Source organism: Sturnus vulgaris, chromosome 24, assembly GCF_052056855.1.
Source record: "Sturnus vulgaris isolate bStuVul1 chromosome 24, bStuVul1.hap1, whole genome shotgun sequence".
NCBI classification, from domain to species: Eukaryota; Metazoa; Chordata; class Aves; order Passeriformes; family Sturnidae; genus Sturnus; species Sturnus vulgaris.
Genome location: NC_142266.1, coordinates 1,008,541 through 1,024,823, shown reverse-complemented (window position 1 = coordinate 1,024,823; position 16,283 = coordinate 1,008,541). Strand labels below are relative to the sequence as shown.

Sequence of the window (16,283 nt, the reverse complement as noted above, 5' to 3'; positions counted from 1 at the left end):
CAGCAGCAGGGAAGGACTTTGGAGGAGACACCACCCTTGGATGGATCTGCCTGGACTTCCTGATCAGCCTTGAAAATTGCTACCATTGAACCCTCCACCATCGCAGCTTTTTGAAGGAGCCCAAGGCTCCAGGATCACCCAGCACAGGACAGAGAGGGGGCTGCACCCTGAGGAGTCCAACAGAGCACCCCCAAAACCACAGCAGCTCCACAGACACCCCCAAATCCATCCAAGCAAGGGAATGCAGTTTGCTGGAGTCCATCTCTGCACCTGCTCTCGCCTCCTCCGCAGTGTTCTGTCCCCTCCAGAGAAAAGCCATTTCCACATCTCCTGTCAGGACAGAGCAGGAAGACCCCTCAGCAGCACCCCGAAGCCAAGCCCCTCTCTCTGGGGGAGCAGCTGGGCCACAGCAAGTGATTCATCTCCTCTTCTAGACTGGCCAGCACTCGCCTCTGGTGATATCCTGCTCTGGGGGTTCTGCCCCAGCTGCCATGTCCAGCAGCTGAGGCTCCAGTTGCTGGACCAGAGCCTTGGCTCAGCTAACTGGGCTAATTAGGCCGAAGGCCTCCAGCACAAAGCAACACACAGGCTCAAACGCCCAGGGGTCACCAGGGCTCGTCTCCTGAGCAGGGCCAGTGGGGACAGTGGCCTCTATAAAATTCATCAGGTAATCAATGTCCCCGTCCCTCATCCTCAGAGCATCTCCTGCCTCCCCATCCCAGCCACAATCCTGATTAACTTAACAATGTCAGGAAAGGTTGGATCCACATGGGGAGTCCAGGGAGCCAAAGCATTTATTGGTTGATTTGGGGCTCCCCAGCACCAGCACAGCCCTGGAACAGGCAAGGATGAACCTGGCAGTCCAGGAAGGCTGCAGGGAGCTGGAGGAGCTGTGACAGCCACCCTGTCACGAGTGATTTGCCAGTATTTTTCAAGCCCAATTAAAAAAAGGCATCAAAAAAATGTGTATGACAAAAATACTCAGGAAGTTGCTCCAGCTGCAGCATACTCCCACCCCCCAGCTGCAGTGCAAGGCTCTACTGCCACTGCATCGCTGTCGGAGATGGGGGCTTTCCCAGCTTCCAGTCAGGGCCCACCCCGGGTGGGCAGTGGGGTCCTCAGGCAACAGGAGGCATGGCAGGCACATCCCTGCCCCCACTTTCGGCAGCACGGCTGCCCAGAGCCCCCCACTCAAGCTGGGGCCACCACCCTTGCTGCAAGACACTGGGGTCAGCCAGGTGCCAAAGGGGTGCCAAGCACCCTCCTTTACCCTCCTCCTGTTCCTCAATATCTGGAGAACTCTGGGAGGCAGGAAGGTCAGGAAATAACAAATTTATGGCCAAAGCCAGTCAAGAGGCTCCTTCCAATTGTGAATCTGTCACACAGAGTCAAGGTGACACACAGAGACCCCACTGAGCCCCGAACTGCAGGAGCATTGCATTCCTGGCATTTCCACTGCAGCCCAGCCTCCTCTCCGGAGCAAGCAGCATCCCAGTGGCCAGGGACCCGCAGGAACAGCCCCTGCACCCCTCAATACCCCATGGCACAGGAGGAGCTCTGCTGTCCTGCTCCTGCAGCGAGAAGAGCAGCAGCAGCACCCAGATTTGGGGTCTGGCAGAGGCATCCAGGGACAGGAAATGGGGACAGCTGCAGCCTGGCTCGCCACAACCCATGCTTGGATTCGTTCTCCAGGTGGGAGAAATTGGGGTGCAAAGCCTGGACCCCTTAAAGGTGCAGGAAACACTTTGTCCCCACCAGTGCTCAGGCAGGAGCTACAGACCTGGGCTGTGGCACCCAGGCAGGACCTGGAACAGCACACAAGCAGCTGGGAACGAGCTGCAGCCAACAACCACCCAGCAAACAGGAACAACATTCCCGATTTAAAAAAAAAAAAAATACATACAATAACGGCCACAAAGGGCAGCTGAGATGTGAGCCTCCAGTGCTGGCAGCAGGGAGGGGGAAAGGGCTGCTCCACAGGCAAGAGCTCTCTGCCTTTGCCTTCCAGCAGCTGGAAGAGATGGACTTTGCCTTTTGATCCAGGCAGAGGGTGCAGAACCTGCCACTCCCAGGGCCAGGAAAGCAACAGCTCAGGAACACCCAAGGAAAGTCCCTCTGACACCTGCCAGCTCCACAGGCACTCCCCAGAGACGCCCTTCACCTGGCAAAGAGCAGCAGATGCCACGTCTCCAGGACCACTCCAGCCAGGCAGCCACAGGCTGGCACCCCCTCCCCATCACCCACCCACATCCATCCCAGCACGGGCAAAAGCAGCAGCAGCTCCTGCCAGGCCACCTGCAGCGGAAAGGAAAAGCTCCATCTTCAGGACCCATTTATTTACAGGCTGCCAACGAGGAGGCAATCAGCTCCAGAGGATTAATTGCTGGGAATCCTTCTTGTCCAGAGGGGAAAGCCTCAGTTTCACCCAAGTACAAGGAGGGGTCTCCAGGCTGGAATGTGAGAGCAGGATCCAAGGAAAGCTGCAAAGTAAATCCCGAGCTGCCATGGGGGAGAAGAGGTTTGGGAATCTTGACATTAAATCATGCAGTAACTAAAGGTTCCCAGACATGTCTAATAAGACAATTATAGTGCATGTTAATAATAGATTATTAAAAACCTTATTTATGGAGGTTTAAGCAGGCAGATGGCAGGGCCATGTCGATAAGGCTCTCCAGAGCCTGTGCTACCTCCCAGCTCCCAGGGATGCAGCAGGGATTTGCCTTCCTCTGCCTCCAGCCCCTCATGCTTAACCCTCGCACGACTGCCCAAAGCAAAGCAGCAAATCCCTGCAGAGGGACTGCAGCCAAGAGAAGATTATTATGAGGCATTTTGGGGTGCTCAGAGCTCCCAGCCTCTCTGCAGAGCAAGGACTGGGTGATGAAGTGATGGAAAAGCTCCATCCCAGTTGCAGTCAAGGGAAAAACCAACATCAACAGACAGCAAGGAGGTTGTCACAGCCAGGACAGGGGTTAAAGCCACCAACAAGCACCAGCCTTGGTCATCCAGGGGGTATCCCTCCTCCACCAGGGCCCTGATCCTGATAGGCTTTATTCTGGGAAAGCTCCCAGGAAAGCTGGAATAGGGATGGTTTGTCTTAGTTTAGATAATAAAGGGAAAAATGTGCATTTCGGGCCAGGAGGTGACTCACCACCATCCCTGTTCCCGGGGCCAGGGCAGGTCCAGGCACCCAGAGGAAAAACATGAAACAGGAGTTTTTGGAACAAGAAGAAAAAGGTAAAAATGAAACAAATGCAACAGCAAATCTTGATGGGGGAGAAGAAAAACAGGCATTGCCAGGCTCTACCATGGAGCTGCAGATACAGAGCCAGAGGGACAAGTCCATCCAGGAGCATCAGCATCACTTGGAGCCTCTCTAAATTCTGCTTCTCCCTCATGCATGGTGAAAATCCACCACACTGCAGTGTCCCTCTGCACACACTGGAGAGCCAAGGGCTTGGGAGCCAGAAACCTCTGCCCTGGGCACACTCGGGCATGTCAACAGGATTTTCCGGAGCATCCCGACACAGGAGCCTCAAGGGTGTTTGCACTGTCTGGGCGCTCTGGGAAAGGGCATGGCATTCCCAGGGCATTAAAAACACACGCAGGAGCAAACAGGAGAAAGAGCTTCTTCCCTGGCACGGCAGAACAGGCAAGAGGAGAAAAAAAATATGAAGCCTGAAACAAGCTGACAAGGAAAATGTAACGTTCTCGTACAATTTTTGTGCTTGGTGAAGGCGGAGTGGGGAGAATAAAAATGCCTTGGCATGGGAGAGTCCACGGACAGCCAGGTGGAGGGAAACAAACACCGGGAAAAGCGCTGGAAGAGCAGCATCAAGCACCCGAGCACCGGAGGGCATGAAACACGGACCCAGCCCCCCAACAGCATCCGGGGACACGCTTGCTCCTGAGCCCCCCTCCCCGAGCATCTCCTGCTCATCCCTTCTCCCAGCACCCCCCGAGCCCCGTGGCCGTTAACGGGCGGGGGCTGCCCCGCTCCCGACCCCAATCCCAGCCCCGGGAGCGGCGTCTGCTCGGCTGTTCCAATTCATTCGACCGCAACGGCACCGCCGCGTCGGGGTCAGGGTCACCGGTGCCACCTCCTGCCAGCGCTGTCCCGCGGCGACAGGGACGCTTGGGGGCCCCGTCCCCCCGCCTGACCCCAGCCGGCAGCCACGTCCCCCAGCTCCCCCAGGCAGTCTGAGTGCCTCCGGAGACGCCACCAGCCCCAGTCCAGTGCTCCCTGGCAATCCCAACTTCCCAAGTGGAAGCTGCACACCCAAATATTTTATTTGCTTAATTGCTGCCAACGAAGTCGGAGCCCAGCGCAAACAGCTTCTGCATCATTCCGGCAGCAGTGTCACGCAGCACCGCGGCTGTGTGTCCCCACCGCGTGTCCCCACGGCCGGAACACAGCCCGGGAGAACGGGCTGGGATCCCGAGCAGCTCCTCGCTGGATTCTTGGGGTGCAAGACAGAGAAGCAGAGTGCAGCTTCCCACGGAATCATTTGGGTTGGGAAACATCACCGAGCCAACCATGCCCCCAACATGCCCCCAAGTGCCACATCCACCTTTCCTGGCAGGGAAGGCAAAAAGCGGAGGGAAATACCTGAGCCTGCACAACCTCCTGCCCCAGGGCCCAGCGCGGAGCCCTGTGAGCCAGGCGGCTCCTGGCCAAAGGCTTCGCGTCCTGCTACAGGGAGCCCAGGGAGGAGAGATGGGGCTTCCAAAGGCCGCTGGTGCCAAGCACAGGTCCCCGTCCCAGCCTGCTGACACCACACGAGCCCCGCACCGCTCAGTTTGGGGGTCAGCCCGTGCCTCCCAACACCACCCAGGGCCCCTCCGTGACAAGCACAACGGGCCGGCAACGGCAGCTCAGTCACTGAGAAACCTTCATGAACAAGAAGTTTGAAGGCTGCAGGAAGGAGAAAACAACACCCTAAGGCCGTGGGGGGCTGTGACCAGGGCACCCCACTTCCTCCCTGTGCCTCAGTTTCCCCACCTGTAGAAGGGACCACATCACGCTGCTTTCTTTGCAAAGACACAGTTAAAATACCCTATTTTCTGAAAACACCCATCAAGACAAGAAGCTGGTCCTCCCCAGCAGCCCACAGCACGTGAAAATGGCTTAAATATTTTTTTTTCCCATCCCTGCCCACTGTGCAGTCCCAGGGATGAACCGGGCAACCTCCCCACAGCCGGCCAAGCCACATCAGCAGGAGCAAACAGCAGATCCAAGTGAAAAGCAGCCTGCAGTGGAGCGGGGGGGCTGGCAGCAGACCCCTCACCTCCAGCTGGGTCCAGTCCCTTCGGCTCCACTGCGGAGCCGAGCCTGCTCTGCATCTGCCAGGGAAATGGAGCAAACAGACTCCTGATTTACACCAGGAGCGAGCTCGATCCTGCCCTTGGCAATGCCGCCCTGCAGCGAAGGGAACCCACCGAGGGAAAAGGCTTTGCTTAGGAGGGGACCCTCCCCACAAAGCCCCCCAGTCCCCAGTGCGTCCCCACCATTGCCTCTCCAGCCCCTCACGGGCTGCAGCAGCTCAGCCCTGACGGCCACCAGAGCACCACACACCAGGGCTGGGGAGCAGCAAACCCCAAACCTCCCCTCTGAAACCGGGGGGACAAAGGCCCTTTACTCTAGTGGAGCACTGAGCCCCCCACCAGCTCCGTGCCTCAGTTCCCCCATCACCCCCTGCTCAGCCCCGAAGCTCCGAGCAGCTCCCCCCGCACACAACCTCTCCCCTCCCCAAAATGCAAATCCATTCCCTCCCCATTTCCCCCACCCTGCATGAGCCGAGGGAGCCTCAACGGCTTCGCATCCCCCCACCCATCGTCTCTCCACTCCCCCATCCATCCCCCACCGCACGGGTCAGCCGCCGCTTGTTTTCTGCTGATGGGTGTCACTATTTATAATCTTTGGAGAAATGCCTCTACCCAAAAAAACAAAATCAATGCACCACCATAGGGACTGCGTGCAGGTGAGCAGCTTGGATTTAAAGGTAAAAGCCCAAAGAACTAGGCAAAAACACACTTTAATGTGATCAGCATCACCCAGGAACTGGAGGTGACAGCACCAGAGACCCCTTGGAGTGAGGCACCAACTCCTTGTTCCTCCGTGGCTCCGTTTCCCCCAAAAAGCGCTCGCAGCTCCCGGTAGCGCCTCGGGAGCCTCAAATTCCCACTCCCCGCAGCATCCAACCCCATTCCAGCTTCCCGAAGGGATCGGGAGCGAGTCATCGTCCCTCCGCACCCCGCATCAGCCCTTCCCCAGCCCCTGCCTGGGTGGTCCCGGGGGGCACGGGCTCGGCGCCGGGGAGGAAAACTTAAAATATGTAAATTAATCAAATCAAATTAATCGATCGATCGCATTCCGGTACAACTCCGCCGGTATCCCCGCGGCACAACGAGAGCCGGGAGGCTGTGACCGGAGCCACCGCGGCCGCCACCTGCTCCCACCGGAGGGTCCCCAGCTTCCCGTCGGGGCCACCAGTGAAACCAGCGGGATCCCGCCGCCTCCCGGACACCGCCATGGGGGCTCCTCTCGCCCGCGTTCCCCCGCCGCCACCGGGGGAAGTTTCCCCTCCCGGGGTCGGGCGGGAAGGGGGGCTCGGACCCCGACCCCGGTACCGGGAGCGAGCGGGAGCCGGGGAGCCGCGGTCGGCGGAGCATCCTCCGGGTGGGGGGCGCCGCCGAGACCCTGCAGCAGCCGCACTCCCGGCAAGGAAAACTTCCCCCGGCGGCGGCGGGGGTTGAGGGGGGCCCGCAGGCGGGAGGAGCCCCCATGCCAGTTCCCGGAGGAGAGGGAGGCGGGATCCCGGTGGTTTCACGGAGGACGCGGGTCCCGAGGTGGCTCGGGGACCCTCCGGTGGGAACAGGTGGTGGCAGGACGGGCGGGACCCTCTGCGCACCGGGGGCGGTGGAGCCCCGGAGCCGCAACGAGCGAGCAGGAACCCCTCTCCCCGGCACACACACTGCGCTCCATTCCTACCGGCGGGCGTCTCGGTGTCCAGCGCGTATACCCGCAGGGCGAGGGCGAGCAGCAGCGCCCGGGCGCTCCGCATGGTGCGGCTGGTGCCGGGGATCGGGCGGGGGGCGGCGGGGCCGTAGCCGTGGCCGCCGCCGCCGCTGCGCGCCCGCGGTTCCGGCGCGGCGGGGGCGCAGCGGGGCCCCGCGCCCGCCCCGCGCCTCAAATACCGGCGGCGGCGGCTCGCGCCCGCCCTGACGTCACCGCCGCCCGCGGGAGGGGGGGGGGGGGGGGTGGCGCGGGGGTAGCGCCGGTACCGGGAACGGCGACGGCGGGCGGGGCGGCGGCGCCCCCTGGCGGACACGAGCGGTGGTGCCGCGGGGGAAGTTTGCGGGCAGCGACGGGGGCGGTCCCGGGAGTTACGGGGCAGTTCGGGAGTTCTCCAGTACCGCGGGAGGGGAGAGGAGAGGTGGGGAGGGGTCCCGGGAGTTACGGGGCAGTTCGGGAGTTCTCCGGTACTGGGGGAGAAGAAAGGTGGGGAGGGGACCCGGGAGCTGCGGGCGGCGCTCGGTTAAGGGAGGAGGTTCTCCCGTGCTAGGGCGTGCGGGGAGGGGGGTGGTACCTGGAGTTACGGGGAGAGGAAGGCGGTGCGTGGGTAAGAGGGGGGTGTCTCCGTACCGGGGGGTGCGAATATCCGGAACAGGGGGAGAAGGGGAGGAAGTCCCAGGGGAGGCGGGGAATGGGGGTCCCGGGAATTACGGGACTGAGGGCGGTGCACGGTTAGGGGAGGGGAGGTCTCCGGTGCCGGGGGAGAGGGGCCCGGGCTGCCCGTGAGCGCCTCTTGCTTGCGCGGTGGTGCAGGGGAGGAGCCCGCAAGGGTGCGGGAGAAAGCACGGGGGTGCTCGGCTGCAGGAAGGTCCCGCTGCGCGGAGGGTCCCTGTTGCTGCGGTGTCTCTTGCTGCAGGGGCAAAGAGGGGTTCCCTGTGTGCAGGAGGCTGCCAGGCTTTGGGGGGGTTCCTGGTTTCCCGGGTGTGCAGGGATGTAGGGATATCCCCCCTATCTTGGTGGGGCCTGATTCCAGAAGGGTCCCCACGACCCCCCAAATGTAGGGGGTGTCCTCAGGGATCCCAGTTGTAGGGTCCCCACCAAGCTGGAGTGGATCCTGCAGGGTTTCCAGTTGCAAGACGGGTGCTGGGAGGAGGCTGGGACAGAGGGAGGTGATGGTGACCCCACTCTGGGGTGGGTGCCCCCAGCCCCTCGAGCACCCCCCATCACCCCTGGGTTGTGCCTGAGGCTGTGGGGCAGAGACGAGACCCTGCGGGCTGGATATTGGAGACAGAGCCTCCTGCCCATCCCGGGCTGTCCTCGGACCCTGATATCCCCCCCCTGGTCCTCCAGCACAGGCTGCATGTCCTTGAGGGACAGGGACAGAAGAATTTGCTCTATGGGATGGTGACAGGGAAAGCTGGACAAGGCTGTATGAGAGCGGCAGTGGCACCTGAGACCCCGGTGACACACAGCAAAGCCACCAACCCCCAGGGTGGGAACGCAGTGACAGAGGGAGGTGCAGCATCTAACTCAGAGTGAGCAGAAAGGAGAAAAACCAAGAAGGATGTAAAAGGAGCAAAATCTCTCTCCCTTTCCCAGCCGAGTGCACAGGATCAGGCACAGAGTGCTGGCAGCCCCGGTGTCCCTGCTGGTAGTGCCAGCGGGGATGAAAGGCCCGTTGTTCATTGACATCCTCTCCAGCCCTATTTCTGGAGGAAAATGTTTTCCCAAAGGTTTGGGGTGAGGAGGAGGGGAACTTTTCATCAGCTTTCCGGCTGATGCTTGGGTCATCTAGCCCTGGCTGCGACTCCAGGGTGGGAAACTGCCGGGGCACAGGAAAACTTGGAAGGCAAAGGGAACAATGCTGGAAATATTGGAACTTCCTACCCAAATCACACAGAGAGGGTCCCTGGCATTGGCATCACCCAGCCTTGTCCTGAAAGACAGCACCCAGTTGGCAGCACCCAGCAAGGTGACAGAGGGACAGGGGACAGTACCTGGCTGTTCCTGAGCCCAGTGAACCCACCAGGAAGCTCCCAGCCCTGGAAGTAGGACAACATTGCCCACCAGCTTCATCCAAGTTCAGCTCATCCCTAGGGATGCTGCTGGCTGCTTCTCTATGTTGGGCTGGCTTCATTATCTGGGGACACTGCACTGACCTGGGGACACTGCAGAGCCCCCTCACAGCCTCCTCCCTGCGACAGGGGTTCAGCACATCTGGGGTCACCTCAGAGCTGCCAGCCCCAAATACTCCTCCTAGCAGTGTCCCCGGTGTCACCCCTCCCTGTGCCATGGGGATACAAAACATTTATTTTTCATTCCCAGTTGCCCCCAGTTGCTCCCCAAGCAGGTTAGCACCATAGTGACACTTCTTGAAGGGATGCATCAGTCCCCATGGATCTGGGGACAAACTAGACCAGTACCATGTGTCCCCCAGCCAGGACAGCACATCTGGGGTGAGAGCAGAGGGTGATGGACACTCCTCTCCACATTGCCCCACGCTGAGCATGGAGTGATCCTGACAAATCCTTTCCCCAGCGACACTAAAAGCCTGTTAAAATAATGCCCGATAAAGGAATTAAGCTGCTTAGATGTGTGGCAGTGAAGGCAGGAGAGGGCTAGCACCGTGCTAACTCTGCAGGGTCCCCCTGGAGTTTCTTGGAGAAAGATCCCCCAAATCCTTCTGGGAAGAGGAGCTGGGTAACACAGCGACCAGGGGATGAGCTGGGGATAGCCTCTGCCCAGACTGGGGGGGAATCTTGAGGGGTCTTGTCTCAGCAGCTGAATTTAAACTGTTCAGGGGGGAAATGCAGCCAAGGGCAAGCAGAAGCAGGATATTTCCAGGATTCTGGGGGAATCAACCAGGAAACATGGAGTTTTTAAGCTGCACAAGCCTGTTGGAGCACTGCACTATGCTTTCCACCACCTTTTAAATCCCTGAATTGTATTTCCAAACCAATCACTTCACAAAAAAACAGTAAAAAGGGGGTTTTGTTGCAGCCAGCATATCACAACAGAACTGTTCCCCATTCCCTGTGGGTCACCATCCTGTTCCAACATGCCACGGCCCAACCGTGCCACCTCCTCGGGTGAGCCCTGGGATTCACCTGGTGACACTGCCGTGCTTCCCCACGGGATCTTGAATGCACCCAGGACCTGCCGCGCACGGGGGGCACTGCACGAATGTCGCATGAGCGGAGCAGGACAGACACGGGGGCTCCACAAAGGCTCCTTGTCCCCGCGAAGGGCTGGCACTGGCCCAGGGCAGGGCGGGGCGGGCGGGCGGGCGGCACCTCCCGGGGGCTCCTTCCCTGGGGAAGGGGCTTGGAGGAGCCTCCCGGGATGATGGAGCTGGGCGTCGGGAGAGATGCATGGAGGAATGCGTGGAGAGTGTGAGTTCATGTTGCCACTAGGTTTGGGGACAAGCAGGAATTGTCCCCAGGGCTCTGCATGAGGGCAGTTACGTACATTTGCCCCTCCAGCAAATCCAGCTCAAATCCACCTGTCCAACAAGGCTGAAAGGGAGGAAAGTTCGGCCAAGGACCCATCACCACTTCCCCGAGCTGGGGGGCCTACCTGGCACTGACCGGGCCAGAGGCACAGAGAGAGACACAGGGATGGGTTTGGAGGTGGCACAGCACCCACCTGGCCTGGGACTAATCCTGCACCCAGGGAAGAAAGGAGGGGCAAAGGGAAGCAGTGAGGAAGGAAGGACGGATGGGCAGACAGCACTGCCCCGTGCAGCTGCAGGGATGGAGCCAGTGACAACCCATCAGGACCAAGCTCCATCCCATTCCTGAAGTGCAAATCCTTTCCCCTAACCCTTCCCAAGCCTCTCCTCCCACCGTGAACACTGGCAGGATGAGCCCACAGTTCCCTGCCCTGTCTCCCTGTGCCATCAGCCCCTAAGCGTCTTGCAGGAGCAATCGAGCTAAAATGAAGTAATCACTCTTCAAGTACAGTCATTTGCAGGAAAAATATAGGCCTTGCTGTGATTGCAAATGGTCTCCACTGCAACCATCCCTCCCACTCGAGGGAGAAATGTTTTCATCTCCAGGGCGCTCAGTGACAGCAGCCTCAAGCGTAGCCAGTGTGGTCACATCACATCTTATGGCTTCTCTCAGGCTGGGGGTAAAGAGCTTGGATTTGGGGCTTTGAATCTCTTAGGAGCCAGCAGTACTTTCAGGAAGATTCTTTTGCTCTCAGATATCTCTGTAAAGTGGCAGGTTGAGGGAGAGGGGCTGCCCTGAGCCCTTGTCCTGGAGCCCAGGGATGGAGCTGCAGCACCCACTGGTACCCCCCAAACCATGGGTGAGCATCTCCACATTGACCAAACCAAAACCCTTTAATTTTTGTCTCATTTCAGAATACTGCCTTTTGCTGCCACCACAGTAATTCCTCATTTTTCCCTATTAAACCCACAGGACACAGAGCCCATCACTCCCTCCCCAGCATCGCTCCCAGCAGTGCCTTCCCTGCAGCAAACTGCTCTTGCAGAGCTGCTGGGACACAACACCCCACACTGAATTTTAAGCAATTTCATCCCCCAAAAATTGTTGCCTTCTGTTTTTTTTCCTCCTTTTTCCTTTACTCCAGTCTCTCTCCCTTTTCCTCCCATATTCCCCCTTTTTCTTACCTCTATCTATCACACCCCCATCCAGCCCTTTCTAACAACTCTCTGCTATTTTCTCAAATCACCTGCCTTTCGCTAATGCCAAAAATCTTTTTTCTTTCTTAACAGACAAAATAGATTATCTCATCCTGCTGTTCTCCTCCCTGTCTGTCCAGCCCCAAGCGGTCAGACGCCTGCCGCGGTGCCGTGGCCAGATGTAATAGGGCTATTAGATGAGTTATCACAGCCTGAAAGGATGAAATAACTTCTGTGCCTTCATCCAAATAAAACTCCCTATTCCTGTTCAATGCAACGAATGAACAAGAGCTCCCAGGGGAAATAGTCAGGAAAATGTTAGAAGATGTTAGAAGGTGTTAGGAGATGTTATTTAAGACTCAACCCTTTGCCAATCCACCTCTTGGTTTGGGCTCAAAGGGCTCTGGGGTTTCTCCATGGGGAATTGGGAAGCCCAGGGATCAGTTCCAACACCAAGAGCTAGATCCTCACCCTGGTGATGCTCCAACATTTTTTGAGTGCTCAGTGGCACAACCTCATGAATGTTCCATGTGTGGCTGAATCCTTGGACTACTTGCATCCAGCAAACTGCTGTTTGCTCACCCCAGGTACTTATTCCAAGGAGAAACTTTGCTTTTCATCTCAGAGAGAGCTGTCTCAAGCTGTCCCTGCATTGCCCAAGAGCTCCATGCGATGTCCCCAGATCTGCAGGTGGAACATTCAGCCCAGCCCATGGCAGCATCCCAGCCCCCTGCAGGGCACCACTGCCCTGGCCAGCCCTGACTGCCCTCCCTGTTCCACCAACTCCCCCAGTGGGGTTTTACAGGGATTTCCTTAGACAAATGCAAACCCCCAGGGCCTCCCTCCTGGGCTGGCAAGGAACAGCCCAAGGCAGCAGCTCCCCTGCAGAATTTAAAATCCCAACAGGTATTAGGACTCTGCTTGTTCCCCTCTGCTACATCACTAAACCCTCCCATTTCTGTCCTCTCTGGAGTGTGACAGATGTGGGGACATTGGCACCACCAGTATCACCTCTGGGCATACTGTGCTGCTCCTGGAGCTGCACCCACAGCACCAGGAGCCACAGCTGCTTCCTGGCCACTCTTGCAGAAGAAGCTCAAATGTTTCCTTCATTCACCTCGTTTGGGGCTTATTTCTCTCCCTTCAGGTCACTTTTGTCTCTTTTTTTTATTCCTGGAAAGACCTCTGTGAGTGCAGGGTGGAAATGCAGAAATACATCTGCATTACCCTGTGGTCTCTACCCTGGAATTGTCATGTAAAACAGTTAAAAATCATATTACTGGGAACACAGGCATCCATTTTAGTCCCTCCCCTGCTTTTGGAGCTGTCTGGGAGCATCATAAATGCTTCTGGAACTTTCATAAACTGCTTTTAACCCCAAAATATTCCACAGTACCATGCACCATCCATCTGTCCATCTGCTCAGCACTTCACCCAGCCCAGCTGCCATTCCAGCTGCGTGGATTTGCCCATCCCTAAAACTCGCAAGAAAATGACCTTGATTAAAAATTAACCAGAACTAAGGCATTGAACCCAAGCAGTTCTACACCAAAACTCTTTGTGCTGCTCTTTCAGTATTGCCTCAGGATGGAAGTTTTTTGAGGGGGGATGTAAATTAGCCAAGGCATTTTGCGTCTCTGGTCACATCCAAAATCACAAATGTCATTTATTTTCAGACCTGAGGTTTGGCTATTGCTCAAATTTCTCATAATCATGTCTCAGTGCTGACAGGCTGGAGCCTGAGCACAGAGCTGGGTTGTGCAACCAGCTCCATTTAAAATCCAACTGCAAGGAAAGGAGGGAACAGTATCACATCCAGCAGTTATTTATTATAATTTTTAATTTTGTTTTACCTCTTGTTTGGGTTTATTTTGTTCAGTTTTATGTACAGGGGAAGTGTCAGCTCTCCTCTCTCTTGTTTGCCCTCTTCCAAGCATCAGCAGCTCTGCTTTGGTGGTTTTCCAAACCCCATTGGGGAAAGGATGTGCTCGGCAGTTTGTGACAAGGAGAGTTCATCGGGCATTTCACAGGAACAAACAAAACCAACCAGCTCTGCAATGGACAGGACCCAGACATCCATCAGTTCTTTTCCCAAATAATTGTTCATGCTCACAACTTCCTGCAATGCTGGGAAAATTTCACCTCTGCAGACAACAGAAGGAAAAAAGAAAAGTTAAAATACAGTGTAAAAAGGATAAAAGACAGCAATTTGGTGTCTTTCTTCACCTGGGCAATTCTTCAAGCTGTTTCAAGAGATCTTCCCTGCCAAGTCACTTGGGATGATGCCTCTGGGTGCCATTGTGGCAACATGGGGCCCAAAAGCAGCATCTCCCCTCCCCATCCCAGCCCTGCTCTTCCTCATCCAGCTGGATGATGTCCAGTGGACATCACACCTCAGTTCTGTGTCACCTCCCAAACACCAAACCCCAGGACCAGCTCCTGTACTGTCCCAAGCTGGAAAAATGCCTGAACAGGATGATTTTTGTATCAATCACCCCTGAAAGTCCAGGGATGGACCAGCTCCACTACACAACCCAAATATTGGTGGCACAGGAGAAAGCTGTAATGAGAAAAGCAAGGAGCAAGCAAGGACGATGTCCCAGCACAGCTGGATCCTCTCAGCATCTCCCTCTCCTTCTTTATTTATGGCTGGAGCTGAATCCGCCTTGTTCATCTCCTTGGCAGAGGATCAGAACTCATCAATTCTCCATTCGCCACCAAGCATTGTGTTTCTTCCTATACATTTTTTCTTAATTATCTGACAATGAAACAATTTGAAGGGGGATTTTAAAAAAAATCAGAGAGGCAAGAAACAGCCATCATTGTGCTTAAAAAAAAAAAACTCTGTGGGTATCCCATCCCACTGCCCTCATCCCCATGTGGAGCTGGGAGCAGCATTGGGCACATGTTTTGAGGTGAAGAATTCAATCGTTTATGGGATTGTCCAGCTCCATCAGTGAGGTTAAATGAGGGATTCAGGGATAAACCAAGGATTATGTAAAGAAAGTCTTTAAGGACAATGTGTTTTCCATTCAAAGATTCAAGCATGTCTAATAAAAAGCGATTGATGTCAGAGCAATGGGGCTCTGCCAGCACTGCTGGGTTTGGGGGGAATGAGGCTCAAAATGTAAGTAGCTGAGCTGTTCTCAAGCATTACAAAACGCAGGAGGTGGGGAGGGACTGGCCCCAGGAGCCTACAGTGGACACAGGATGGTGGCTGCAGTGATTGGGAAGAGGGAGAAAGGTCTGGAGACATGGGAGCAAAATGCTCAGGGCCCAGGGCAGCCCCTCCACCACCTTCCCCTGTGGGGGATTCTGAGCATCCCCTTCTCTGCCTGGAAAAGGAAGTTATTTTGCAGCCTGTTTCACAAACCTTGTCCTTTTGGTGGGTCCCAGGCCTGACACCCAGCCCAGCTTCCTGACCTGATGTCCAGGGGTTCCAGCAGGGTTTGGACATCTGGCTGCCCTGGGATGGCCACTGAGATGCAACATCAAATTCCACCCCCAGAAGCCCTTCCCAGAAATCTCTCCAGCCTCAGCTTTCTTATTTTTTCCTAAGCAAAGCAGACACACCTTCCATTTCTCCACCAAAAAGGGAAACAACAATAAATTATTATTTTATTATTCCCTTTAATCATAAGGTGTGTCAATCTTATAAGAAGTTAATTAATAATTCCACATTAACTTGATTAAGCACTGGGAGAGCTGGAGGCAGCACAGCCCACGAGGCTCTCGGGGTCAGGCTGAACCTGCTCAACTCCTCTTAAACCAGGAGAGAAAATCTCTGTCCTCAACAGGATTTAAGGAAGAAATGGCAGCAAATGTCACCCTGGTGTCACGAAGGTGCTTGTTCCCTCCCACTCTGCATCCCCTCACGTCTGCAGGAACAAGCCCAACTTACTGGCAGCACCTTTGCCTTCCAGCCGTGTCCAAGTACAAACAACTCCAATTAATCAATGGCTGTATAGATCATGATAATATGATAAATCAGAGCTCATTAACAATAACAGGGGTTAAAGCAGAGGGGAGCAGAGGACATCACTCCTTTCCCCAGATTCCAGATAAGGAATCATCTCCTCTTCCTCTTCTGCCCACCCACTTCTAAACCCTCAACTGGAAAGTGGATTTTCATGCAACACTTCTATAAAAAAGTGCAATTCCAGGCTATGAAGTAGTCATTAATCACCCGGAAATTGTGCTTGTTACAGGAGAAGCATTAAGAAAATAATCATAAATCGTCTGCCAGCCCTGGTTTGTGGGTGCTCACGTTTGAAAGGGGATGGAGAGGCCTGTCATTTGGCTGCTGTAATTAGTGATTAATCCTTTGCCATACGGGGCAGGGCATGGACACCACCAGCGTCCTCCACCACAGATTGCTCGTGTGTCCCCCGCAACACAAAATATCTGAGGCACTTGTGGCATCCTTGGAAAGCTGCAGGTTTTGAGGTCATTAAAATCCCATTATTTTATTGCTGTGATTAGAATAAAATGCTGATTGAAATGTCCAGCCATGCTGGAGCCTTCCTGCCTGGAGGTGGAGGTGCTGCCAGGACTGGACGTGCCCAGGATCTCACCAAACCAACTAGGTGGGAAAAGGCTGTTTTGTCCTCTGGCCCCCCTGTT

The 16,283-nt window shown here is 56.0% G+C and overlaps 1 protein-coding gene and 1 long non-coding RNA gene across 5 annotated transcripts in view; one reads left to right on the top strand and one right to left on the bottom strand.

The window, feature by feature from the left end:
- Positions 1 to 7,085, bottom strand: part of PTPRU (protein tyrosine phosphatase receptor type U) — a 55,923-nt gene extending 48,838 nt beyond the window's left edge. For all 4 annotated transcript variants that reach the window (XM_088178529.1, XM_088178530.1, XM_088178531.1 and 1 more), the window contains exon 1: positions 6,989 to 7,085. In XM_088178529.1, coding sequence (XP_088034655.1) covers positions 6,989 to 7,061 — 73 coding nt within the window. In that variant the 5' untranslated portion in view covers positions 7,062 to 7,085. The remainder of the gene's footprint in view (positions 1 to 6,988) is intronic.
- A 282-nt stretch (positions 7,086 to 7,367) lies between these two features.
- On the top strand, positions 7,368 to 14,739 carry LOC148221277 (uncharacterized). Its single transcript, XR_015808309.1, has 2 exons — positions 7,368 to 7,433; positions 13,540 to 14,739. It is a non-coding gene; the product is annotated as an uncharacterized LOC148221277 (long non-coding RNA).
- The last annotated feature ends 1,544 nt before the right edge of the window (positions 14,740 to 16,283 follow it).